This window comes from Calonectris borealis, unplaced genomic scaffold, assembly GCF_964195595.1.
Source record: "Calonectris borealis unplaced genomic scaffold, bCalBor7.hap1.2 HAP1_SCAFFOLD_133, whole genome shotgun sequence".
In the NCBI taxonomy this organism is placed as follows: domain Eukaryota; kingdom Metazoa; phylum Chordata; class Aves; order Procellariiformes; family Procellariidae; genus Calonectris; species Calonectris borealis.
The window spans coordinates 3104-29124 of NW_027441520.1; the positions used below are offsets into that span (position 1 = coordinate 3104).

At 70.5% G+C, this 26021-nt stretch overlaps 1 protein-coding gene across 1 annotated transcript; it reads left to right on the forward strand.

The window, feature by feature from the left end:
* Positions 1–379: 379 nt before the first annotated feature.
* On the forward strand, positions 380–24823 carry CAMSAP3 (calmodulin regulated spectrin associated protein family member 3). The gene is given in 15 exon segments (XM_075139214.1): positions 380–414; positions 982–1055; positions 2058–2095; positions 2097–2134; positions 2954–3345; positions 3347–3659; positions 3661–4162; positions 4289–4438; positions 5435–5631; positions 7045–7283; positions 8240–8336; positions 8994–9037; positions 9040–9108; positions 10624–10742; positions 24434–24823. Coding segments are annotated over 15 exon segments (2610 nt in total). The 3' UTR covers positions 24737–24823.
* Positions 24824–26021: the final 1198 nt, after the last annotated feature.

Genomic DNA, 26021 nt, shown 5'->3' on the forward strand with positions numbered 1-26021 from the left:
ATTGGGGACCTGGGGGGACATTGGGGTCATGGAGGGGACAGGGGGGACATGGGGGGGACATGGGGACATTGGGGACCTGGAGGGGACAGGGGGGTCATGGGGGGGACAGGGGGGACGCAGCGTGGTGACAGGGGGTTCAGGTCGGGGCGGGGGCACAGGGGACCCCCGGGAGCTCGGGGGGAGGTGACACGGTGGGGACATTGGGGGGGACACCCCCCGCCTGACACCCCCCGCCTGACACCCCCGACCCCCCCCAGCTGAACGTGGGGGCCTTCCTCGCCGAGCTCTTCCTCTGCTTCGAGGTGCTGCGCCCCCCTTCGTGCGCCCCCGCGACCTGGGGGGGGGCCCAGGTATGGGGGGGCTGGGGGGACCCCGAGATATGGGGGGGCAGGGGGGGTCTGGGAGGGGCCACAGGTATTGGGGGGGGGCAATGGGGGACACCCAAGTGGGGAGGGGGCACAGGGAAGGTCTGGGGGGGGCCCCAGGTTGGGGGGGGGCATGGGAGGGGGTCTGGGGGGGGGTCCTACATATTGGGGGGGGCACGGGTATGGGGGGGCGCGGGTGGGGGGTCTGGGGGTGCCCCTGTTCCTGCCCGGGGTGGGGGGGCTGGGATGGGCGGTATTGGAGCACTGGGATGGGGGGGCGGACACTGGGAAGGTCCCTGGTTACTGGGGGAGCCCTGGGATGGGGGGGGCGGTACTGGGGAGGCTCTGACTTACTGGGAGCCCCAGTATGGGACTGGGGAGGAGCCAGTATGGGGCTGGGGGGGTGCTGGGACCCCAATATTGGGGGGGGGCACCCTCCAACGTGTGTGTCCCCCCCCCACCAGAGGCTCCGGCCAGCGGTGAAGCCCCGACCCCCAAGAGCAGGTGAGGGGCTGGGGGGGGGGCAGGGAGGGGGCTGGGGGTTTTGGGGGGCAGGGGGCCCCCCCCGTGCCCCCCCTCGACCCCCCTGACCCCCCCTGTGCCCCCCCACCCCCAGCTCCCCCGGCTTCAACTTCCGGCACCCGCTGCTGCCGGGGGGGCAGCCCCCCCTCTCGCTGCAGGGGACCTCAGGTGAGGATCCCCCCCCCCCCCGGGGTGAGGGGGGACCCCAAAATCTTGGGGAGTGATTTGGGGGGGGCTCTGGGGGGGTTATTGGGCTTTGGGGGGGGCATTGGGGGGTCTTTGGCTTTTGGAGGGGGCACTGGGGGGGCTTTTGGGGGTACTGGGGGTCATTGGGTTTTGGGGGGACCCTGGGGGCTCGGGGGGGTCATTGGGCTTGGGGGGGACTGTGGGAGGGTCATTGGGTTTTGGGGGGGCTCTGGGGGGGTCGTTGGGCTTTTGGGGGGCTCGGGCAGGGGGGGCTTTGGGGGTCATTGGGCCTTAAGGGGGACCCTAGGGGACTTCGAGGGGTCATTGGGTTTTGGGGGGGACCCTTGGGGGGCACTGGGATGTCATGGGGCTCTCGGGGGGCTCTGGGGGGTCATTGGGCTTTGGGGACACTGGGGGGGGCTCTGGGGGTGCTGGGACCATGGGGTGGTAACTGGGGGGCTATGGGGATGCTGGGGGGTGCATGGGGGGGGCTATGGGGTGTCTTTGGGGGGGTTAGGAGCTATGGGAGGGTCTGGGGGGGGGCTATGGGGTGTATTGGGGGGCCATCGGGTTTGGGGGGGCATGGGGTGTCTTTGGGGGGTGGATCTGGGCTTTGGGGGTGCACTTGGGAGGGGTCATGCAGTTGTGGGGAGTCGGGGGGGGCTATGGGGGTGCATTGGGGGGACCATGGGGCTGGGGGGAGCGTGGGGGGGGGGACTATGGGGTTGTTGGGGGGCTATGGGGGTGCATTGGGGGGGCCATGGGGCTGGGGGGAGCGTGGGGGGGGGCTATGGGGTTGTTTGGGGGGGCTATGGGGGTGCATTGGGGGGGCCATGGGGCTGGGGGGAGCGTGGGGGGGGGCTATGGGGTTGTTTGGGGGGGCTATGGGGGTGCATTGGGGGGCCATGGCAGTGGGGGGTGGACTGGGGGGGCCATGGGGGGTGCAGTGGGGGGCTCTGGGGGTGACCCTGTGCCCCCCCCCAGGCACCCTGCACCACTCCCCCTCCCTGCCCCACGTCGAGGGGGGGCTTCGGCAAGGCCTGGAGCAAGAAGCCGTTGAGGTGAGGGGGGGTCCCGGGGGGCTCGGGGGGGGGACCCCTGGGTGCTGGGGGGGGGGGGCAGATCTGGGATCCCTGGGGTGGGGGTGGGGTCAGATGGGGGAGGGGAGGGGGAGTGGGGTGGATGTGGGGTGTGATGGGGTGCTTGGGTGCCGTGGGGCGGACGTGGGGTGCTGTGGGGTGGGTGTGGGGTGCTGTGGGGTGGGTGTGGGGTGCTGTGGGGCGGGTGTGGGGTGCCAGGGGCGGATGTGGGGTGCTGTGGGGTGGGTGTGGGGTGCCAGGGGCGGATGTGGGGTGCTGTGGGGTGGGTGTGGGGTGCTGTGGGGTGGGTGTGGGGTGCCAGGGGCGGGTGTGGGGTGCCAGGGGCGGATGTGGGGTGCTGTGGGGTGGGTGTGGGGTGCTGTGGGGTGGGTGTGGGGTGCCAGGGGCGGATGTGGGGTGCTGTGGGGTGGGTGTGGGGCAGATGTGGGGTGCTGTGGGGCGGATGTGGGGCGGATGTGGGGTGCCGTGGGACAGATTTGGGGTGCCATGAGGCCAATGTGGACAAGTGGGGTGCCGTGGGACAGATTTGGGGTGCCATGAGGCCAATGTGGACAAGTGGGGTGCCGTGGGGCGGATGTGGGGTGCTGTGGGACAGATGTGGGGTGCCGTGGGACAGATGTGGGGTGCCGCGGGGCAGAGCTGGGGGGTGCAGATACAGAAGACGGGGTGCAGGGGCTGGTGTGGGCGGGGGGGGGGGGAGGAGGGAGAGATGTGGGGCTGCCCTCAGCCCCCCAACTCCCCCGCCCCATAACCCCCCCCCCCTCCCCCGCCGCCCCACAGCCACCCCCTCTCCCAAGCCGTCTCCTTCAGCATCCCCTTCGGCCTCGACAGCGACGTCGACATCGTCATGGGCAACCCGGTGGGGGCCGCCCTGGCCCGCTCGGCCAGCACCGACAGCCTGGCCCCCCCCGCCGCCCCCCGCCTCCCCGCCTGCCCCCCAACTCCTCCCCTCCCCCCCTTTCCACCCCCCTTCCCAACGGTCTCCCCGAGACCCCGGCCCGGAGCTGCCCACCATCGAGGAAGCTCTTCAGATCATCCACAGTTCCGAACGTCTTCTCCCCGAAGGAGCCCCCGACGCTTTCTATCTTCACTCCCCCGACCCCCCCGTGGATATCGGGGACCCCCCAGCACCCCCCAACCTCCGCCAGCCCCCCATTTCCACCGCCGACCCCCCGGCCCCCCCTGGCCGTACCATGACCAGCTTCGCCGAACGCAAGAAGAAGCTGGAAGAAGCCGCCGGGGTTGGTACCACCACCACCACCGGTGGGTCCCCTCAAATTTTGGGGGGTCACCCTCAAACCGGCGAAGGGTTGAGCGCCGAAATGAGTCAACTGGGCGCCCGGTTGGAGGAGAAACGCCGCGCCATCGAGGCGCAGAAGAAGAGGATCGAAGCCATCTTCGCCAAGCATCGCCAACGCTTGGGCAAGAGCGCCTTCCTCCAGCTCAAACGAGGGGGGGAGGAAGAGGAGGAGGAGGAGGGGGAGGGAAGAAGAAGAAGAAGAAAGTTCCGGCGGCAAGAAACAAGTCACCTTCGCCCCTCCGGATCCACCCGGCCATTACGAAGCGGCGGTGGCCAAGCTGAGCACGGCGCTCAGCACCCTCCAGTTGGACATGCAACGCTTGAGTCAACAGCAGCAACGGCTCCTGCAGGACCAACGTCCTCCCGCCGGCCAAGCCTGGGTCATCCCCGTCCCCAAGGGGGGGCGAGGGACGGCCGCCCCCACCCCCCCGCCACCCAAAGCGCCCGCTTCTCCTTCGCCTTCGCGGAAGGCGGGGGTCGCGCCATCCCGTAAACCCCCCCGTAGCCCCCGGCGGGCACGACCGGCCGAGCTGAGGTTGCCCACTTTGACGCGGGTGTTGACCCCCCCCCACGACGTGGACACCTTGCCCCATCTCCGAAAGTTCTCCCCCAGCCAGGTGCCCGTCCAAACCCGTTCCTCCATCCACTTCTCCGAGGAGGAAGAAGAAGAGGAAGAAGAAGGACCTTTGGCTGGTCCGCCCCCCCCACCCGATTCACCCGACCCCCCCGAGATGGAAGCGAGGGGCAACCTGCGCCCCGCGGGCACCACCCGGGTCTCCGGGGATGGCACCAGCGACGCGTCCTCGCCGGGCGAGCGCCGGGCCAGCCTCATCGAGGTGCCGCTGGGCAGCCTGCGGGCCGAGGAGGAGGAGGAGGAGGAAGGGGAGGGGGACTCCTTGGAGGGGTCGCCCACCGAGGAAGGGGCGGGCGCCGAGACCAGAGCCAGCCTGGGCTTCTTCTTCAAGGTACGGGGGTGGGGGCATGGGGACGACGGGGGTGGGGGCATGGGGACAGTGGAGGGGGTGGCATGGGGACGATGGACATGGAGGAACAGGGACGATGGAGGTGGTGGCATGGGGATGATGGACCTGGTGGCATGGGGACAATGGAGGGGGTGGCATGGGGACGATGGAGGTGGTGGCATGGGGGTGAGGGACACAGAGGAACAGGGACGATGGAGGTGGTGGCACGGGGACAGTGGACCTGGTGGTGTGGGGACGATGGAGGGGGTGGCACGGGGACAATGGACATGGAGGAACAGGGACGATGGAGGTGGTGGCATGGGGATGATGGACCTGGTGGCATGGGGACGATGGAGGTGGTGGCATGGGGGTGAGGGACACAGAGGAACAGGGACGATGGAGGTGGTGGCACGGGGACAGTGGACCTGGTGGTGTGGGGACGATGGAGGGGGTGGCACGGGGACGATGGACCTGGTGGCATGGGGACGATGGAGGTGGTGGCACGGGGACAATGGAGGGGGTGGCATGGGGACGATGGACATGGAGGAACAGGGACGATGGAGGTGGTGGCATGGGGATGATGGACCTGGTGGCATGGGGACGGGTGGCATGGGGACACGGGGACAAGGGACGTGGTGGCACGGGGATGGGTGACGCGGGGACATGGGGACGATGGAGGTGGTGGCACGGGGCTGGGTGACGCGGGGACATGGGGACGATGGAGGTGGTGGCACGGGGATGGGTGACATGGGGACCTGGGGACGATGGAGGTGGTGGCATGGGGATGGGTGGCATGGGGATGGGTGACGCAGGGACATGGGGACGTGGTGGCACGGGGATGGGTGACACGGGGACATGGGGACGATGGAGGTGGGGGTGGGTGTGTTGGACGTGGTGGCACGGGGCTGGGGGCCGCGGGGGTCGGGGTGGGGCGGGGCGGGGCAGGGCGGGGCGGGGCGTGGCGGGGCGTGGCGCGGGGCCGACGGGCGCGGTGCGCAGGCGGAGGGCCCAGCGGAGGCGGCCATGGCGCAGCGGCGCGCGGGGCTGCTGGAGCGGCAGCGGCGGCGCAGGGAGCAGGCCCGGCAGCGGCGCCTCTGGCTGGAGGCCGAGCGCGAGCGGCGCCAGAGGGAGGAGGCCGAGGCCAGGTGGGTGGGGGGCACCCGCCCCGGGCACCCACCCCGGGCACCCACCCTGGGGTCACCCACCCTGGGGCGACCCACCCCAAGCACCCACCCTGGGGTCACCCTCTCACAGCACCCACCCCGAGCACCCACCCCGGGCACCCACCCTGGGGGGACCCCCTACAGAGCACCCACCCCGAGCACCCACCCAGGGGCACCCCCTCACAGCACCCACCCCGAGCACCCACCCAGGGGCACCCCCTCACAGCACCCACCCCGAGCACCCACCCCGGGGGCACCCACGCCGGGGGCATCCCCTCAGAGCACCCACCTCGGGGGCACCCACCCCGAGCACCCACCCCAAGCACCCACCCTGGGGACACCCCCTCAGAGCCCCCACCCCAGGGTCACCCACCCTGGGGTCACCCCCTCAGAGCACCCACCCCGGGGGCACCCACCCTGGGGGGACCCCCTACAGAGCACCCACCATGGGGTCACCCACCCCAGGGGGCACCCACCCTGGGGGGACACACCCAGAGCACCCACCCTGGGGGCACCCCCTCACAGCACCCACCCCGAGCACCCACCCTGGGGATACCCCCTCAGAGCCCCCACCCCAAGCACCCACCCCGGGGCACCCACCCCGGGGTCACCCACCCAGAGCACCCACCCAGAGCACCCCCCCCAGGGACAGCCACCCTGGGGGGCACCCACCCACGCAGGGTGGGTACAGGGGGGTCTCGCCCATCACCCCCCCACCCCAGGGTGCCCATGCAGGGGGGGGGGTCTCACCCACGTCTCCCCTCTCCCACGGGGTGCCAGGTGGGTGCAGAGTGGGGGGGTCTCGCCCCATACCCCCCCTCCCAGGGTGCAGGGGGGGGGTCTCACCCCAGACCTCCCCCAGGGTGCCCAGCCAGGGCGGGGGGGGGGGGTTTCACCCACGTGTGACCCCCCCATGGTGCAGGGTGGGTGCAGGGGGGGTCTCACCCACATCCCCCCCACCCCTGGGTGCAGGGAGGGGTCCTCACCCCATACCCCCCCAGGGTGCAGGGAGGGTGCAGGGGGGGTCTCACCCACATCCCCCCCACCCCTGGGTGCAGGGAGGGGTCCTCACCCCATACCCCCCCAGGGTGCAGGGAGGGTGCAGGGGGGGTCTCACCCCATCCCACCCCAGGGTGCAGGGTGGGTGCAGGGGGGGTCTCACCCCATACCCCCCCCAGGGTGCAGGAGGGTGCAGGGGGGGGTCTCACCCCATCCCCCCCCCGGGGTGCAGGAGGGTGCAGGGGGGGTCTCACCCCATCCCCCCCCCAGGGTGCAGGATGGGTGCAGGGGGGGTCTCACCCCATCCCCCCCCAGGGTGCCCACGCAGGCTGGGTGCCTGTTTCCAGCGGGTGGTTCCCCTCTCCCCTCCCCCCAGCCTGCCCACCCAGGCTGGCTGCAGGGGTGGGGGGCGGGGGTGGGCTCACCCCCATGTCCCCCCCACCCCAGGGTGCCCCCCGACCCCCCCCGGCCCCCCGAGGAGGAGGGGGGGGGCCGCCGGGGCGACTTCACGCGCCAGGAGTACGAGCGGCGCCAGCAGCTGAAGCTGATGGAGGAGCTGGAGAAGGTGCTGCGCCCCCCCCGGGGGGGCCCCCGCGCCCCCCGCCCCCCCCGCGGCCCCCGCGGGCCCCGCCCCCGCTGCTGCGACGACTCCGCCCTGGCCCGCAGCCCCCCCAAGGGGCTCCTCGGTACGGGGGGGGGGGACAAGGGGGGGGAGCCCCCCCGAGGGGTTCCTCGGTACGGGGGGGGGGAAAGGGGGGGGGCAGCACTCCCAAGGGGCTCCTCGGTACGGGGGGGGGGCAAGGGGGGGGGGAGCCCCCCCAAGGGGCTCCTCGGTACGGGGGGGGGGGGGACAAGAGGGGGGCAGCCCCCCCAAGGGGCTCCTGGGTACGGGGGGGGGGGAAAGGGGGGGGGCAGCACTCCCAAGGGGCTCCTCGGTACGGGGGGGGGGACAAGGGGGGGGCAGCCCCCCCGAGGGGCTCCTGGGTACGGGGGGGGGGGGAAAGGGGGGGGGCAGCACTCCCAAGGGGCTCTCCTCGGTACGGAGGGGGGGGGGAAGGGGGGGGGAGCACCCCCAAGGGGCTCCTTGGTGGGGGGGGGATGGGACGGGACAAGGTGGGGGGGGGAGCCCCCCCAAGGGGCTCCTCGGTACAGGGGGGGGGAAAAGGGGGGGGGAGCCCCCCCAAGGGGCTCCTCAGTACGGGGAGGGGGGGGGCAAGGGGGGGGGAGCCCCCCCAAGGAGCTCCTGGAGGGGGGGGGGATGGGACGGGACAAGGTGGGGGGGGGAGCCCCCCCACGGGGCTCCTCGGTACGGGGTGGGGGGGGGACAAGGGGGGGGCAGCCCCCCAAGGGGCTCCTGGGTAGGGGGGGACATGGGGGGCACAAGCGGCTCCGGGGTGTGGGGTTGTGAGGGACGGGGGGGGGGGAGTCACAGGCCCCCCCCCCCCCCAAGGTGCCCCTGGGTGCTCCCCCCGTGTGCCGGGTGCAGGTTGGATGGGGGGGTCTGGCTGGGGGTGCTGGGGTCCCCCCGCCCCGCCCCTGACGGGGGTCCCACCCCCGCCCCGGGGGTCCCCATCCCCCCCCCGGGGTCCCCATCCCCCCCCGGGGGTCCCCACTCCCCCTGACGCCCCCCCCCCCCCCGCAGGCGCCCGCCTCTCCAAGGTTTACTCCCAGAGCACCCTCTCCCTCTCCACCGTGGCCGCCGACCCCGGGGGCCCCCACCCCGCCGGGCGGGCACCCAGGTGAGGGGGGGGCGGGGGGGGGGGGTCTGCGGACTGGGTGAGGGTCAGGGTGGTTGGGTGGGGGGGGGTCTGCGGACTGGGTGAGGGTCAGGGTGGTTGGGTGGGGGGGGGTCTGCGGACTGGGTGAGGGTCAGGGTGGTTGGGTGGGGGGGTCAGGGTGGGCTTGGGGCGGGTATGGGGGGTCAGGAGGAGGGCTGGGTGGGGGTCAGGGTGGGCAGGGGGGGGTTTGGGGGGTCAGGAGGAGGGCTGGGTGGGGGTCAGGGTGGGCGTGGGGGGGGTCAGGGTGGGCTTTGGGGGGGTTAGGGGGTATGGGGGGTCAGGAGGAGGGCTGGGTGGGGGTCAGGGTGGGCTTGGGGGGGGTATGGGGGGTCAGGAGGAGGGCTGGGTGGGGGTCAGGGTGGGCTTGGGGGGGTTTGGGGGGGGTATGGGGGGTCAGGAGGAGGTCTGGGTGGGGGTCTGGGTGGGGAGGGGTCTGGGAAGAGTCAGGGTGGGGGTCTGGGGTCTGGGGGGGTCAGGATGGGCTGGGGGGGGCTATGGGTGGTCAGCACGAGGTCTGGGTGGGGGTCCGGGTGGGGGGGTCCAGGTGTCGGTGTGGGGCGCTGGGGGACAGGGTGGGGGTCCGGGTGGGGGGGTCGATGCGTGACCCCGTGTCCCCAGCCGGGCCGCGTCCCCCTCGGGACCGATGTCCCCCGGGCGCCTCCCCCCGGGCGGGAGCGCGAGTGGGAGAACGAGTCCAGCGCCTCCTCCCCCGCCTCCGTCCCCGAGTACACCGGTGAGTGCCACCCCCGTGCCACCCCCGTGCCACCCCCGTGCCACCCCGTGCCACCCCGTGTCACCCCGTGCCACCCCCGTGCCACCCGGTGCCACCCGGTGCCACCCCGTGTCACCCCTGTGCCACCCCGTGTCACCCCGTGTCACCCCTGTGCCACCCCTGTGCCACCCCGTGCCACCCCGTGCCACCCCCGTGCCACCCCGTGCCACCCCGTGCCACCCCCGTGTCACTCCCGTGCCACCCCGTGCCACCCCCGTGCCACCCCCGTGCCACCCCGTGCCACCCCCGTGCCACCCCCGTGCCACCCCCGTGTCACTCCCGTGCCACCCTGTGCCACCCCCGTGTCACCCCCGTGCCACCCCATGTCACCCCGTGCCACCCCGTGCCACCCCGTGCCACCCCGTGCCACCCCCATGTCACCCCGTGTCACCCTGTGCCACCCTGGTGTCCCCATACCCCTGTCCCCTGCAGCCCTGTCCCCCCAGTGTCCCCAGTGTCCCCAGTGTCCCCAGAGTCCCCAGGCCATGTCCCTCCCAATCTTGTCCCCATGGTGTCCCCCCATGCCCAAGTCTCCTTTGATGTCCCCAGTGCCACTGTCCCCCCAGTGTCCCCCAGTGTCCCCCAGTGCCCGTGTCCCCCCCTGGTGTCCCCAGAGCCCCCATCCCCCCTGGTGTCCCCCCATGCCCACGTCTCCTTTGATGTCCCCAGTGCCACTGTCCCCCCAGTGTCCCCAGAGCCCATGTCCCCATGTCCCCTGCAGCCCTGTCCCCGCAGTGTCCCCCAGTGCCCGTGTCCCCCCCCGGTGTCCCCAGAGCCCCCATCCCCCATGGTGTCCCCCCATGCCCAAGTCTCCTTTGATGTCCCCAGTGCCACTGTCCCCCCAGTGTCCCCCAGTGTCCCCCAGTGCCCGTGTCCCTTCCCTGGTGTCCCCCATGCCCAAGTCTCCTTTGGTGTCCCCAGTGCCACTGTCCCCCCAGTGTCCCCCAGTGCCCCTGTCCCTCCCTTGGTGTCCCCCATGCCGGTGTCCCCAGAGCTCCCATCCCCCCCCAGTGTCCCCAGAGCCCCCATCCCCCCGCTGTCCCTGCTGTCCCCTTGCCCCCCCGCTGTCCCCACTGTCCCCTTGTCCCCCCTGCTGTCCCCGCTGTCCCCTTGCCCCCCGCTGTCCCCTTGCCCCCCCGCTGTCCTCACTGTCCCCACTGTCCCCGCTGTCCCTGCTGTCCCCTTGCCCCCCTGCTGTCCCCGCTGTCCCTGCTGTCCCCTTGCCCCCCCGCTGTCCCCACTGTCCCCGCTGTCCCTGCTGTCCCCGGTGTCCCCTTGCCCCCCTGCTGTCCCCACTGTCCCCGCTGTCCCCGCTGTCCCCACTGTCCCCTTGCCCCCTCGCCGTCCCTGCTGTCCCTGCTGTCCCCTTGTCCCCCCACTGTCCCCGCTGTCCCCTTGCCCCCTCGCCGTCCCCGCTGTCCCCGCTGTCCCCTTGCCCCCCCGCTGTCCCCGCGTCACCGCGCCCCGTGCCCGCAGGCCCCCGCCTGTACAAGGAGCCGAGCGCCAAGTCCAACAAGCACATCATCCACAACGCGCTGGCGCACTGCTGCCTGGCCGGGCGCGTCAACGAGCCCCAGAAGAACCGCGTCCTCGAGGTGAGCCCCCGCGGGACACGGGGACACCCCGGGGACACCCCGGGGACACCCTGGGGACACCCTGGGGGGACACGGTGTCAGGGGACATCCTGGGGACACCCTGGGGACACCCTGGGGACATCCCTGGGGGGACACAGTCTCAGGGGACACCCTGGGGACACCCTGGGGACATCCCGGGGACACCCCTGGGGGGACACGGTGTCAGGGGACACCCTGGGGACACCCTGGGGACATCCTGGGGACACCCCTGGGGGGACAGGTGGCCCTGGGGACACCCTGGGGGGACACAGTCTCAGGGGACACCCTGGGGACACCCCTGGGCACAGTTGGGTGCGTCAACGAGGCCCTGAAGAACCGCGTCCTCGAGGTGAGCCACCCTGGGGACATGGGGACACCCTGGGGACACCCTGGGGGGACACGGTCTCAGGGGACACCCTGGGGACATCCTGGGGACATCCTGGGGACACCCTGGGGACATCCTGGGGACACCCCTGGGCACAGTTGGGTGCGTCAATGAGGCCCTGAAGAACCGCGTCCTCGAGGTGAGCCACCCTGGGGACACCCTGGGGACACCCTGGGGAGACACAGTCTCAGGGGACACCCTGGGGGGGACAGGTGGCCCTGGGGACACCCTGGGGACATCCCTAGGAACAGTTGGGTGCGTGAACAAGCCCCTGAAGAACCGCGTCCTCGAGGTGAGCCACCCTGGGGACACCCTGGGGACACCCTGGGGACACCCTGGGGAGACACATGGCCCTGGGGACACCCCTGGGGACACCCCTGGGACACCCCGGGGAGGGCGGGTCCCGTCAAGGAGCCCCAGGCGAGTAGCGTCCCCGAGGTGAAGCCACCGCGGGGACCCGGCAGGGACGCGTCCTGGGGGGGACACGGCGGGGGGGGGGACACCCCTTGGGACGTCGGTGACGTCCTTGAGGTGAGTTGGGTGACACCGGTGCTGGGGGCAGCCAGGGGACGCCTTGGGGACATCAACATAGGGGAGGGGGGCTGCCAACCGCCTGGGCACCCATGGGTGCCCCCCACCCATTCAACCCCTGTCCCCCCCCCCAGGAGGTGGAGAAGAGCAAGGCCCTGGGCTGCCCCCCCAGCACCCATGGGTGCCCCCACCCATTTAACCCCTGTCCCCCCCCAGGAGGTGGAGAAGAGCAAGGCCCTGGGCTGCCCCCCCAGCACCCATGGGTGCCCCCACCCATTTAACCCCTGTCCCCCCAGGAGGTGGAGAAGAGCAAGGCCCTGGGCTGCCCCCCAGCACCCATGGGTGCCCCCCACCCATTTAACCCCTGTCCCCCCAGGAGGTGGAGAAGAGCAAGGCCCTGGGCTGCCCCCCAGCACCCATGGGTGCCCCCCACCCATTTAACCCCTGTCCCCCCAGGAGGTGGAGAAGAGCAAGGCCCTGGGCTGCCCCCCAGCACCCATGGGTGCCCCCCGCCCATTCAACCCCTGTCCCCCCCCCCAGGAGGTGGAGAAGAGCAAGGCCCTGGGCTGCCCCCCAGCACCCATGGGTGCCCCCACCCATTTAACCCCTGTCCCCCCCCAGGAGGTGGAGAAGAGCAAGGCCCTGGGCTGCCCCCCCAGCACCCATGGGTGCCCCCACCCATTTAACCCCTGTCCCCCCAGGAGGTGGAGAAGAGCAAGGCCCTGGGCTGCCCCCCAGCACCCATGGGTGCCCCCCACCCATTTAACCCCTGTCCCCCCAGGAGGTGGAGAAGAGCAAGGCCCTGGGCTGCCCCCCAGCACCCATGGGTGCCCCCCACCCATTTAACCCCTGTCCCCCCCCAGGAGGTGGAGAAGAGCAAGGCCCTGGGCTGCCCCCCCAGCACCCATTGGTGCCCCCCACCCATTCAACCCCTGTCCCCCCCCCCAGGAGGTGGAGAAGAGCAAGGCCCTGGGCTGCCCCCCAGCACCCATGGGTGCCCCCACCCATTTAACCCCCGTCCCCCCCCAGGAGGTGGAGAAGAGCAAGGCCCTGGGCTGCCCCCCCAGCACCCATGGGTGCCCCCACCCATTTAACCCCTGTCCCCCCAGGAGGTGGAGAAGAGCAAGGCCCTGGGCTGCCCCCCAGCACCCATGGGTGCCCCCCACCCATTTAACCCCTGTCCCCCCAGGAGGTGGAGAAGAGCAAGGCCCTGGGCTGCCCCCCAGCACCCATGGGTGCCCCCCACCCATTTAACCCCTGTCCCCCCAGGAGGTGGAGAAGAGCAAGGCCCTGGGCTGCCCCCCAGCACCCATGGGTGCCCCCACCCATTTAACCCCTGTCCCCCCAGGAGGTGGAGAAGAGCAAGGCCCTGGGCTGCCCCCCAGCACCCATGGGTGCCCCCCACCCATTTAACCCCTGTCCCCCCAGGAGGTGGAGAAGAGCAAGGCCCTGGGCTGCCCCCCAGCACCCATGGGTGCCCCCCACCCATTTAACCCCTGTGCCCCCAGGAGGTGGAGAAGAGCAAGGCCCTGGGCTGCCCCCCAGCACCCATGGGTGCCCCCACCCATTTAACCCCTGTGCCCCCAGGAGGTGGACAAGAGCAAGGCCCTGGGCTGCCCCCCAGCACCCATGGGTGCCCCCCACCCATTTAACCCCTGTGCCCCCCCCAGGAGGTGGACAAGAGCAAGGCCCTGGGCTGCCCCCCAGCACCCATGGGTGCCCCCACCCATTTAACCCCTGTCCCCCCAGGAGGTGGAGAAGAGCAAGGCCCTGGGCTGCCCCCCAGCACCCATGGGTGCCCCCACCCATTTAACCCCTGTCCCCCCAGGAGGTGGAGAAGAGCAAGGCCCTGGGCTGCCCCCCCAGCACCCATGGGTGCCCCCCGCCCATTTAACCCCTGTCCCCCCAGGAGGTGGAGAAGAGCAAGGCCCTGGGCTGCCCCCCAGCACCCATGGGTGCCCCCACCCATTTAACCCCTGTCCCCCCCCAGGAGGTGGAGAAGAGCAAGGCCCTGGGCTGCCCCCCAGCACCCATGGGTGCCCCCACCCATTTAACCCCTGTCCCCCCAGGAGGTGGAGAAGAGCAACGCCCTGGGCTGCCCCCCAGCACCCATGGGTGCCCCCACCCATTTAACCCCTGTCCCCCCAGGAGGTGGAGAAGAGCAAGGCCCTGGGCTGCCCCCCCAGCACCCATGGGTGCCCCCCGCCCATTTAACCCCTGTCCCCCCAGGAGGTGGAGAAGAGCAAGGCCCTGGGCTGCCCCCCAGCACCCATGGGTGCCCCCACCCATTTAACCCCTGTCCCCCCAGGAGGTGGAGAAGAGCAAGGCCCTGGGCTGCCCCCCAGCACCCATGGGTGCCCCCACCCATTTAACCCCCGTCCCCCCCCCAGGAGGTGGAGAAGAGCAAGGCCCTGGGCTGCCCCCCAGCACCCATGGGTGCCCCCACCCATTTAACCCCTGTCCCCCCAGGAGGTGGAGAAGAGCAAGGCCCTGGGCTGCCCCCCAGCACCCATGGGTGCCCCCCACCCATTTAACCCCCGTCCCCCCCCCAGGAGGTGGAGAAGAGCAAGGCCCTGGGCTGCCCCCCAGCACCCATGGGTGCCCCCCACCCATTTAACCCCCGTCCCCCCCCAGGAGGTGGAGAAGAGCAAGGCCCTGGGCTGCCCCCCAGCACCCATGGGTGCCCCCCACCCATTTAACCCCTGTCCCCCCAGGAGGTGGAGAAGAGCAAGGCCCTGGGCTGCCCCCCAGCACCCATGGGTGCCCCCCACCCATTTAACCCCTGTCCCCCCAGGAGGTGGAGAAGAGCAAGGCCCTGGGCTGCCCCCCAGCACCCTCGGGTGCCCCCACCCATTTAACCCCTGTCCCCCCCCAGGAGGTGGAGAAGAGCAAGGCCCTGGGCTGCCCCCCAGCACCCATGGGTGCCCCCACCCATTTAACCCCTGTCCCCCCAGGAGGTGGAGAAGAGCAAGGCCCTGGGCTGCCCCCCAGCACCCATGGGTGCCCCCACCCATTTAACCCCTGTCCCCCCCCCCAGGAGGTGGAGAAGAGCAAGGCCCTGGGCTGCCCCCCAGCACCCATGGGTGCCCCCACCCATTTAACCCCTGTCCCCCCAGGAGGTGGAGAAGAGCAAGGCCCTGGGCTGCCCCCCAGCACCCATGGGAGCCCCTCACCCATTTAACCCCTGTCCCCCCAGGAGGTGGAGAAGAGCAAGGCCCTGGGCTGCCCCCCAGCACCCATGGGTGCCCCCACCCATTTAACCCCTGTCCCCCCCCCAGGAGGTGGAGAAGAGCAAGGCCCTGGGCTGCCCCCCAGCACCCATGGGTGCCCCCACCCATTTAACCCCTGTCCCCCCAGGAGGTGGAGAAGAGCAACGCCCTGGGCTGCCCCCCAGCACCCATGGGTGCCCCCACCCATTTAACCCCTGTCCCCCCAGGAGGTGGAGAAGAGCAAGGCCCTGGGCTGCCCCCCCAGCACCCATGGGTGCCCCCCGCCCATTTAACCCCTGTCCCCCCAGGAGGTGGAGAAGAGCAAGGCCCTGGGCTGCCCCCCAGCACCCATGGGTGCCCCCACCCATTTAACCCCTGTCCCCCCAGGAGGTGGAGAAGAGCAAGGCCCTGGGCTGCCCCCCAGCACCCATGGGTGCCCCCACCCATTTAACCCCCGTCCCCCCCCCAGGAGGTGGAGAAGAGCAAGGCCCTGGGCTGCCCCCCAGCACCCATGGGTGCCCCCACCCATTTAACCCCTGTCCCCCCAGGAGGTGGAGAAGAGCAAGGCCCTGGGCTGCCCCCCAGCACCCATGGGTGCCCCCCACCCATTTAACCCCCGTCCCCCCCCCAGGAGGTGGAGAAGAGCAAGGCCCTGGGCTGCCCCCCAGCACCCATGGGTGCCCCCCACCCATTTAACCCCCGTCCCCCCCCAGGAGGTGGAGAAGAGCAAGGCCCTGGGCTGCCCCCCAGCACCCATGGGTGCCCCCCACCCATTTAACCCCTGTCCCCCCAGGAGGTGGAGAAGAGCAAGGCCCTGGGCTGCCCCCCAGCACCCATGGGTGCCCCCCACCCATTTAACCCCTGTCCCCCCAGGAGGTGGAGAAGAGCAAGGCCCTGGGCTGCCCCCCAGCACCCTCGGGTGCCCCCACCCATTTAACCCCTGTCCCCCCCCAGGAGGTGGAGAAGAGCAAGGCCCTGGGCTGCCCCCCCAGCACCCATGGGTGCCCCCACCCATTTAACCCCTGTCCCCCCAGGAGGTGGAGAAGAGCAAGGCCCTGGGCTGCCCCCCAGCACCCATGGGTGCCCCCACCCATTTAACCCCTGTCCCCCCCCCCAGGAGGTGGAGAAGAGCAAGGCCCTGGGCTGCCCCCCAGCACCCATGGGTGCCCCCACCCATTTAACCCCTGTCCCCCCAGGAGGTGGAGAAGAGCAAGGCCCTGGGCTGCCCCCCAGCACCCATGGGAGCCCCTCACCCATTTAACCCCTGTCCCCCCAGGAGGTGGAGAAGAGCAAGGCCCTGGGCTGCCCCCCAGCACCCATGGGTGCCCCCCACCCATTTAACCCCTGTCCCCCCAGGAGGTGGAGAAGAGCAAGGCCCTGGGCTGCCCCCCAGCACCCATGGGTGCCCCTACCCATTTAACCCCTGTCCCCCCAGGAGGTGGAGAAGAGCAAGGCCCTGGGCTGTCCCCCAGCACCCATGGGTGCCCCCCACCCATTTAACCCCTGTCCCCCCCCAGGAGGTGGAGAAGAGCAAGGCCCTGGGCTGCCCCCCAGCACCCATGGGTGCCCCCCACCCATTTAACCCCTGTCCCCCCAGGAGGTGGAGAAGAGCAAGGCCCTGGGCTGCCCCCCAGCACCCATGGGTGCCCCCCACCCATTTAACCCCTGTCCCCCCAGGAGGTGGAGAAGAGCAAGGCCCTGGGCTGCCCCCCAGCACCCATGGGTGCCCCCACCCATTTAACCCCTGTCCCCCCAGGAGGTGGAGAAGAGCAAGGCCCTGGGCTGCCCCCCCAGCACCCATGGGTGCCCCCACCCATTTAACCCCTGTCCCCCCAGGAGGTGGAGAAGAGCAAGGCCCTGGGCTGCCCCCCAGCACCCATGGGTGCCCCCACCCATTTAACCCCTGTCCCCCCAGGAGGTGGAGAAGAGCAAGGCCCTGGGCTGCCCCCCAGCACCCATGGGTGCCCCCACCCATTTAACCCCTGTCCCCCCAGGAGGTGGAGAAGAGCAAGGCCCTGGGCTGCCCCCCAGCACCCATGGGTGCCCCCACCCATTTAACCCCTGTCCCCCCAGGAGGTGGAGAAGAGCAAGGCCCTGGGCTGCCCCCCCAGCACCCATGGGTGCCCCCACCCATTTAACCCCTGTCCCCCCAGGAGGTGGAGAAGAGCAAGGCCCTGGGCTGCCGCCCAGCACCCATGGGTGCCCCCACCCATTTAACCCCTGTCCCCCCAGGAGGTGGAGAAGAGCAAGGCCCTGGGCTGCCCCCCAGCACCCATGGGTGCCCCCCACCCATTTAACCCCCGTCCACCCCCCAGGAGGTGGAGAAGAGCAAGGCCCTGGGCTGCCCCCCAGCACCCATGGGTGCCCGCACCCATTTAACCCCCGTCCCCCCCCAGGAGGTGGAGAAGAGCAAGGCCCTGGGCTGCCGCCCAGCACCCATGGGTGCCCCCCACCCATTCAACCCCTGTCCCCCCAGGAGGTGGAGAAGAGCAAGGCCCTGGGCTGCCCCCCAGCACCCATGGGTGCCCCCACCCATTTAACCCCTGTCCCCCCAGGAGGTGGAGAAGAGCAAGGCCCTGGGCTGCCCCCCAGCACCCATGGGTGCCCCCCACCCATTTAACCCCTTCCCCCCCCAGGAGGTGGAGAAGAGCAAGGCCCTGGGCTGCCCCCCAGCACCCATGGGTGCCCCCCACCCATTTAACCCCTGTCCCCCCAGGAGGTGGAGAAGAGCAAGGCCCTGGGCTGCCCCCCAGCACCCATGGGTGCCCCCACCCATTTAACCCCTGTCCCCCCAGGAGGTGGAGAAGAGCAAGGCCCTGGGCTGCCCCCCAGCACCCATGGGTGCCCCCACCCATTTAACCCCTGTCCCCCCAGGAGGTGGAGAAGAGCAAGGCCCTGGGCTGCCCCCCAGCACCCATGGGTGCCCCCACCCATTTAACCCCTGTCCCCCCAGGAGGTGGAGAAGAGCAAGGCCCTGGGCTGCCCCCCCAGCACCCATGGGTGCCCCCACCCATTTAACCCCTGTCCCCCCAGGAGGTGGAGAAGAGCAAGGCCCTGGGCTGCCGCCCAGCACCCATGGGTGCCCCCACCCATTTAACCCCTGTCCCCCCAGGAGGTGGAGAAGAGCAAGGCCCTGGGCTGCCCCCCAGCACCCATGGGTGCCCCCCACCCATTTAACCCCCGTCCACCCCCCAGGAGGTGGAGAAGAGCAAGGCCCTGGGCTGCCCCCCAGCACCCATGGGTGCCCGCACCCATTTAACCCCCGTCCCCCCCCAGGAGGTGGAGAAGAGCAAGGCCCTGGGCTGCCGCCCAGCACCCATGGGTGCCCCCCACCCATTCAACCCCTGTCCCCCCAGGAGGTGGAGAAGAGCAAGGCCCTGGGCTGCCCCCCAGCACCCATGGGTGCCCCCACCCATTTAACCCCTGTCCCCCCAGGAGGTGGAGAAGAGCAAGGCCCTGGGCTGCCCCCCAGCACCCATGGGTGCCCCCCACCCATTTAACCCCTTCCCCCCCCAGGAGGTGGAGAAGAGCAAGGCCCTGGGCTGCCCCCCAGCACCCATGGGTGCCCCCCACCCATTTAACCCCTGTCCCCCCAGGAGGTGGAGAAGAGCAAGGCCCTGGGCTGCCCCCCAGCACCCATGGGTGCCCCCCACCCATTTAACCCCTGTCCCCCCCCAGGAGGTGGAGAAGAGCAAGGCCCTGGGCTGCCCCCCAGCACCCATGGGTGCCCCCCACCCATTTAACCCCTGTCCCCCCAGGAGGTGGAGAAGAGCAAGGCCCTGGGCTGCCCCCCAGCACCCATGGGTGCCCCCCACCCATTTAACCCCCGTCCCCCCCCAGGAGGTGGAGAAGAGCAAGGCCCTGGGCTGCCCCCCAGCACCCATGGGTGCCCCCCACCCATTTAACCCCCGTCCACCCCCCAGGAGGTGGAGAAGAGCAAGGCCCTGGGCTGCCGCCCAGCACCCATGGGTGCCCCCCACCCATTTAACCCCTGTCCTCCCCCCAGGAGGTGGAGAAGAGCAAGGCCCTGGGCTGCCCCCCAGCACCCATGGGTGCCCCCCACCCATTTAACCCCTGTCCCCCCAGGAGGTGGAGAAGAGCAAGGCCCTGGGCTGCCCCCCAGCACCCATGGGTGCCCCCACCCATTTAACCCCCGTCCCCCCCCCAGGAGGTGGAGAAGAGCAAGGCCCTGGGCTGCCCCCCAGCACCCATGGGTGCCCGCACCCATTTAACCCCTGTCCCCCCAGGAGGTGGAGAAGAGCAAGGCCCTGGGCTGCCCCCCAGCACCCATGGGTGCCCCCCACCCATTTAACCCCTGTCCCCCCCCAGGAGGTGGAGAAGAGCAAGGCCCTGGGCTGCCCCCCAGCACCCATGGGTGCCCCCCACCCATTCAACCCCCGTCCACCCCCCAGGAGGTGGAGAAGAGCAAGGCCCTGGGCTGCCCCCAGCACCCATGGGTGCCCCCCACCCATTTAACCCCCGTCCCCCCCCAGGAGGTGGAGAAGAGCAAGGCTCTGGGCTGCCCCCCAGCACCCATGGGTGCCCCCCACCCATTTAACCCCTGTCCCCCCAGGAGGTGGAGAAGAGCAAGGCCCTGGGCTGCCCCCCAGCACCCATGGGTGCCCCCACCCATTTAACCCCTTCCCCCCCAGGAGGTGGAGAAGAGCAAGGCCCTGGGCTGCCCCCCAGCACCCATGGGTGCCCCCCACCCATTTAACCCCTGTCCCTCCAGGAGGTGGAGAAGAGCAAGGCCCTGGGCTGCCCCCCAGCACCCATGGGTGTCCCCCACCCATTTAACCCCTGTCCCCCCAGGAGGTGGAGAAGAGCAAGGCCCTGGGCTGCCCCCCAGCACCCATGGGTGCCCCCCACCCATTTAACCCCTGTCCCCCCAGGAGGTGGAGAAGAGCAAGGCCCTGGGCTGCCCCCCAGCACCCATGGGTGCCCCCCACCCATTTAACCCCTGTCCCCCCCCAGGAGGTGGAGAAGAGCAAGGCCCTGGGCTGCCCCCCAGCACCCATGGGTGCCCCCCACCCATTTAACCCCTGTCCCCCCCCAGGAGGTGGAGAAGAGCAAGGCCCTGGGCTGCCCCCCAGCACCCGTGGGTGCCCCCACCCATTTAACCCCCGTCCACCCCCCAGGAGGTAGAGAAGAGCAAGGCCCTGGGCTGCCCCCCAGCACCCATGGGTGCCCCCCACCCATTTAACCCCTGTCCCCCCCCCCAGGAGGTGGAGAAGAGCAAGGCCCTGGGCTGCCCCCCAGCACCCATGGGTGCCCCCACCCATTTAACCCCTGTCCCCCCAGGAGGTGGAGAAGAGCAAGGCCCTGGGCTGCCCCCCAGCACCCATGGGTGCCCCCCACCCATTTAACCCCTTCCCCCCCCAGGAGGTGGAGAAGAGCAAGGCCCTGGGCTGCCCCCCAGCACCCATGGGTGCCCCCCACCCATTTAACCCCTGTCCCCCCAGGAGGTGGAGAAGAGCAAGGCCCTGGGCTGCCCCCCAGCACCCATGGGTGCCCCCACCCATTTAACCCCCGTCCCCCCCCCAGGAGGTGGAGAAGAGCAAGGCCCTGGGCTGCCCCCCAGCACCCATGGGTGCCCGCACCCATTTAACCCCCGTCCCCCCTAGGAGGTGGAGAAGAGCAAGGCCCTGGGCTGCCCCCCAGCACCCATGGGTGCCCCCCACCCATTTAACCCCCGTCCCCCCCCAGGAGGTGGAGAAGAGCAAGGCCCTGGGCTGCCCCCCAGCACCCATGGGTGCCCCCACCCATTTAACCCCTGTCCCCCCAGGAGGTGGAGAAGAGCAAGGCCCTGGGCTGCCCCCCAGCACCCATGGGTGTCCCCCACCCATTTAACCCCTGTCCCCCCAGGAGGTGGAGAAGAGCAAGGCCCTGGGCTGCCCCCCAGCACCCATGGGTGCCCCCCACCCATTTAACCCCTGTCCCCCCCCAGGAGGTGGAGAAGAGCAAGGCCCTGGGCTGCCCCCCAGCACCCATGGGTGCCCCCACCCATTTAACCCCTGTCCCTCCAGGAGGTGGAGAAGAGCAAGGCCCTGGGCTGCCCCCCAGCACCCATGGGTGCCCCCACCCATTTAACCCCTGTCCCCCCAGGAGGTGGAGAAGAGCAAGGCCCTGGGCTGCCCCCCAGCACCCATGGGTGCCCCCCACCCATTTAACCCCTGTCCCCCCAGGAGGTGGAGAAGAGCAAGGCCCTGGGCTGCCCCCCAGCACCCATGGGTGCCCCCACCCATTTAACCCCTGTCCCCCCCCCAGGAGGTGGAGAAGAGCAAGGCCCTGGGCTGCCCCCCAGCACCCATGGGTGCCCCCACCCATTTAACCCCTGTCCCCCCAGGAGGTGGAGAAGAGCAAGGCCCTTGGCTGCCCCCCAGCACCCATGGGTGCCCCCCACCCATTTAACCCCTGTCCCCCCAGGAGGTGGAGAAGAGCAAGGCCCTGGGCTGCCCCCCAGCACCCATGGGTGCCCCCCACCCATTTAACCCCTGTCCCCCCAGGAGGTGGAGAAGAGCAAGGCCCTGGGCTGCCCCCCAGCACCCATGGGTGCCCCCACCCATTTAACCCCTGTCCCCCCAGGAGGTGGAGAAGAGCAAGGCCCTGGGCTGCCCCCCAGCACCCATGGGTGCCCCCCACCCATTTAACCCCTGTCCCCCCACGAGGAGGTGGAGAAGAGCAAGGCCCTGGGCTGCCCCCCAGCACCCATGGGTGCCCCCACCCATTTAACCCCTGTCCCTCCAGGAGGTGGAGAAGAGCAAGGCCCTGGGCTGCCCCCCAGCACCCATGGGTGCCCCCACCCATTTAACCCCTGTCCCCCCAGGAGGTGGAGAAGAGCAAGGCCCTGGGCTGCCCCCCAGCACCCATGGGTGCCCCCCACCCATTTAACCCCTGTCCCCCCAGGAGGTGGAGAAGAGCAAGGCCCTGGGCTGCCCCCCAGCACCCATGGGTGCCCCCACCCATTTAACCCCTGTCCCCCCCCCAGGAGGTGGAGAAGAGCAAGGCCCTGGGCTGCCCCCCAGCACCCATGGGTGCCCCCACCCATTTAACCCCTGTCCCCCCAGGAGGTGGAGAAGAGCAAGGCCCTGGGCTGCCCCCCAGCACCCATGGGTGCCCCCACCCATTTAACCCCCGTCCCCCCAGGAGGTGGAGAAGAGCAAGGCCCTGGGCTGCCCCCCAGCACCCATGGGTGCCCCCCACCCATTTAACCCCTGTCCCCCCAGGAGGTGGAGAAGAGCAAGGCCCTGGGCTGCCCCCCAGCACCCATGGGTGCCCCCACCCATTTAACCCCCATCCCCCCCCCAGGAGGTGGAGAAGAGCAAGGCCCTGGGCTGTCCCCCAGCACCCATGGGTGCCCCCACCCATTTAACCCCTGTCCCCCCCCAGGAGGTGGAGAAGAGCAAGGCCCTGGGCTGCCCCCCAGCACCCATGGGTGCCCCCACCCATTTAACCCCTGTCCCCCCAGGAGGTGGAGAAGAGCAAGGCCCTGGGCTGCCCCCCAGCACCCATGGGTGCCCCCCACCCATTTAACCCCCATCCCCCCCCCAGGAGGTGGAGAAGAGCAAGGCCCTGGGCTGCCCCCCAGCACCCATGGGTGCCCCCACCCATTTAACCCCTGTCCCCCCAGGAGGTGGAGAAGAGCAAGGCCCTGGGCTGCCCCCCCAGCACCCATGGGTGCCCCCACCCATTTAACCCCTGTCCCCCCCCAGGAGGTGGAGAAGAGCAAGGCCCTGGGCTGCCCCCCAGCACCCATGGGTGCCCCCACCCATTTAACCCCTGTCCCCCCAGGAGGTGGAGAAGAGCAAGGCCCTGGGCTGCCCCCCAGCACCCATGGGTGCCCCCACCCATTTAACCCCTGTCCCCCCCCAGGAGGTGGAGAAGAGCAAGGCCCTGGGCTGCCCCCCAGCACCCATGGGTGCCCCCACCCATTTAACCCCTGTCCCCCCAGGAGGTGGAGAAGAGCAAGGCCCTGGGCTGCCCCCCAGCACCCATGGGTGCCCCCCACCCATTTAACCCCTGTCCCCCCAGGAGGTGGAGAAGAGCAAGGCCCTGGGCTGCCCCCCAGCACCCATGGGTGCCCCCACCCATTTAACCCCTGTCCCCCCCCAGGAGGTGGAGAAGAGCAAGGCCCTGGGCTGCCCCCCAGCACCCATGGGTGCCCCCACCCATTTAACCCCTGTCCCCCCAGGAGGTGGAGAAGAGCAAGGCCCTGGGCTGCCCCCCAGCACCCATGGGTGCCCCCACCCATTTAACCCCTGTCCCCCCCAGGAGGTGGAGAAGAGCAAGGCCCTGGGCTGCCCCCCAGCACCCATGGGTGCCCCCACCCATTTAACCCCTGTCCCCCCAGGAGGTGGAGAAGAGCAAGGCCCTGGGCTGCCCCCCAGCACCCATGGGTGCCCCCCACCCATTTAACCCCTGTCCCCCCAGGAGGTGGAGAAGAGCAAGGCCCTGGGCTGCCCCCCAGCACCCATGGGTGCCCCCACCCATTTAACCCCTGTCCCCCCCCAGGAGGTGGAGAAGAGCAAGGCCCTGGGCTGCCCCCCAGCACCCATGGGTGCCCCCACCCATTTAACCCCTGTCCCCCCAGGAGGTGGAGAAGAGCAAGGCCCTGGGCTGCCCCCCAGCACCCATGGGTGCCCCCACCCATTTAACCCCTGTCCCCCCCCAGGAGGTGGAGAAGAGCAAGGCCCTGGGCTGCCCCCCAGCACCCATGGGTGCCCCCACCCATTTAACCCCTGTCCCCCCAGGAGGTGGAGAAGAGCAAGGCCCTGGGCTGCCCCCCAGCACCCATGGGTGCCCCCCACCCATTTAACCCCTGTCCCCCCAGGAGGTGGAGAAGAGCAAGGCCCTGGGCTGCCCCCCAGCACCCATGGGTGCCCCCCACCCATTTAACCCCTGTCCCCCCAGGAGGTGGAGAAGAGCAAGGCCCTGGGCTGCCCCCCAGCACCCATGGGTGCCCCCACCCATTTAACCCCTGTCCCCCCCCAGGAGGTGGAGAAGAGCAAGGCCCTGGGCTGCCCCCCAGCACCCATGGGTGCCCCCACCCATTTAACCCCTGTCCCCCCAGGAGGTGGAGAAGAGCAAGGCCCTGGGCTGCCCCCCAGCACCCATGGGTGCCCCCACCCATTTAACCCCTGTCCCCCCCAGGAGGTGGAGAAGAGCAAGGCCCTGGGCTGCCCCCCAGCACCCATGGGTGCCCCCACCCATTTAACCCCTGTCCCCCCAGGAGGTGGAGAAGAGCAAGGCCCTGGGCTGCCCCCCAGCACCCATGGGTGCCCCCCACCCATTTAACCCCTGTCCCCCCAGGAGGTGGAGAAGAGCAAGGCCCTGGGCTGCCCCCCAGCACCCATGGGTGCCCCCCACCCATTTAACCCCTGTCCCCCCAGGAGGTGGAGAAGAGCAAGGCCCTGGGCTGCCCCCCAGCACCCATGGGTGCCCCCACCCATTTAACCCCTGTCCCCCCAGGAGGTGGAGAAGAGCAAGGCCCTGGGCTGCCCCCCAGCACCCATGGGTGCCCCCCACCCATTTAACCCCTGTCCCCCCAGGAGGTGGAGAAGAGCAAGGCCAACCATTTCCTCATCCTCTTCCGCGACGGCAGCTGCCAGTTCCGGGCTCTCTACGCGCTGGGGGGGGACCCCCCCGAGCTGAGCCGCCTGGCGGGGGTGGGGCCGCGCACCGTGGCCCTGCCCATGGTGGAGGGGCTCTACAAGTACAACTCGGACCGCAAGCGCTTCACCCAGATCCCGGCCAAGACCATGTCCATGAGCGTCGACGCCTTCACCATCCCCGGCCACCTCTGGCAACCCCGCAAGCCCGGCACCCCCAAAAAACCCGGCACCCCCAAATAATGTGGTGGGGGGGGGGGTACCAGCCTGCTGGGGGAGTGGGGGGGATGGGGGGGGGTGTCCCCTCCCTCCCCCCCCCAAAATGTGCCTGTGCGGGGTCAGCCCGGCGGAGGGGTTGGGGAGAGGGTGACACAGCTTGGGGGGGACGAGCGAAGTTGGGGGGGGGTCCCCAAGGTGGTGCCACCCGCATAAGTTTTGGGGAGAAGGTGGCAGCTGGGGGGGGCACGGAGATAAGGGGGGGGATTTACCCCGACCCCAGTGCCACCTCTGTGCCCCCCCCCCGTAAGTTTGGGGACAAGGTGACACAGCTGGGGGGCACAATGCTAAGGGGGTGGTGTCCCCAGTCTGGTGCCACCTACGTAAGGTTTGGGGACAAGGTGGCAGCTGGGGGGCACAGAGGTAAGGGGGGGATTGGCCCCGACCCCAGTGCCACCTCTGTGCCCCCCCCCCCCCCCCCGTAAGTTTGGGGACAAGGTGGCAGCTGGGGGGCACAGAGGTAAGGGGGGGATTGGCCCAGACCCCAGTGCCGCCTCTGTGCCCCCCCCCCCCATAAGTTTGGGGACAAGGTGGCAGCTGGGGGGGACAAGCGAAGGCAGGGGTCCCCAAGGTGGTGCCACCCACGTAAGGTTTGGGGACAAGGTGGCAGCTGGGGGGGCATGGAGCTAAGGGGGGGTGTCCCCAAGCTGGTGCCATCCCCGTAAGGTTTGGGGACAAGGTGACACAGCAGGAGGGGACACGGAGCTCAATGGGGTCCCACCTACCCCACCCTGGTGCCACCCGTGAGATTTGGGGACAAGGGGACACAGAGCTAAGGGGGGGGGAATTGTCCCCCACCCCAGTGCCACCTCTGTGCCCCCCATAAGGTTGGGGACAAGGTGACACGGACAGTGCTGCCCCCCCCCTCCCCCCCAGGGTTGGGGACAGGGTGACCCAGCTGGAGGGGACACGGACCAAGGGGACACGGAGGTTAATGAAATGTCCCCCCCCCCCCTTTAGTGCCACATTCGGGGTTTGGGGACAGGGTGACGCAGCTGGAGGGGACATGGGGCTGGGGGGGGGGGGCACAGCTAATGGGTGTCCCCCCCCCGGTGTCACCACCCCCCCCCCCAAAGCCATGTAAGGGGGTTGGGGACAGGGTGACATGGGGGGGGCAGGGAGCTAATGGGGGTGTCCCCCACCCTGGTGCCACCTCTGTGTCCCCCCCTCCAGGGTTTGGGGACAGCAAGGGGACATGGAGCTAATGGGGGGGGAACCCCCCACTTCGTGCCTGGGCTGTGCCCCCCCCCCA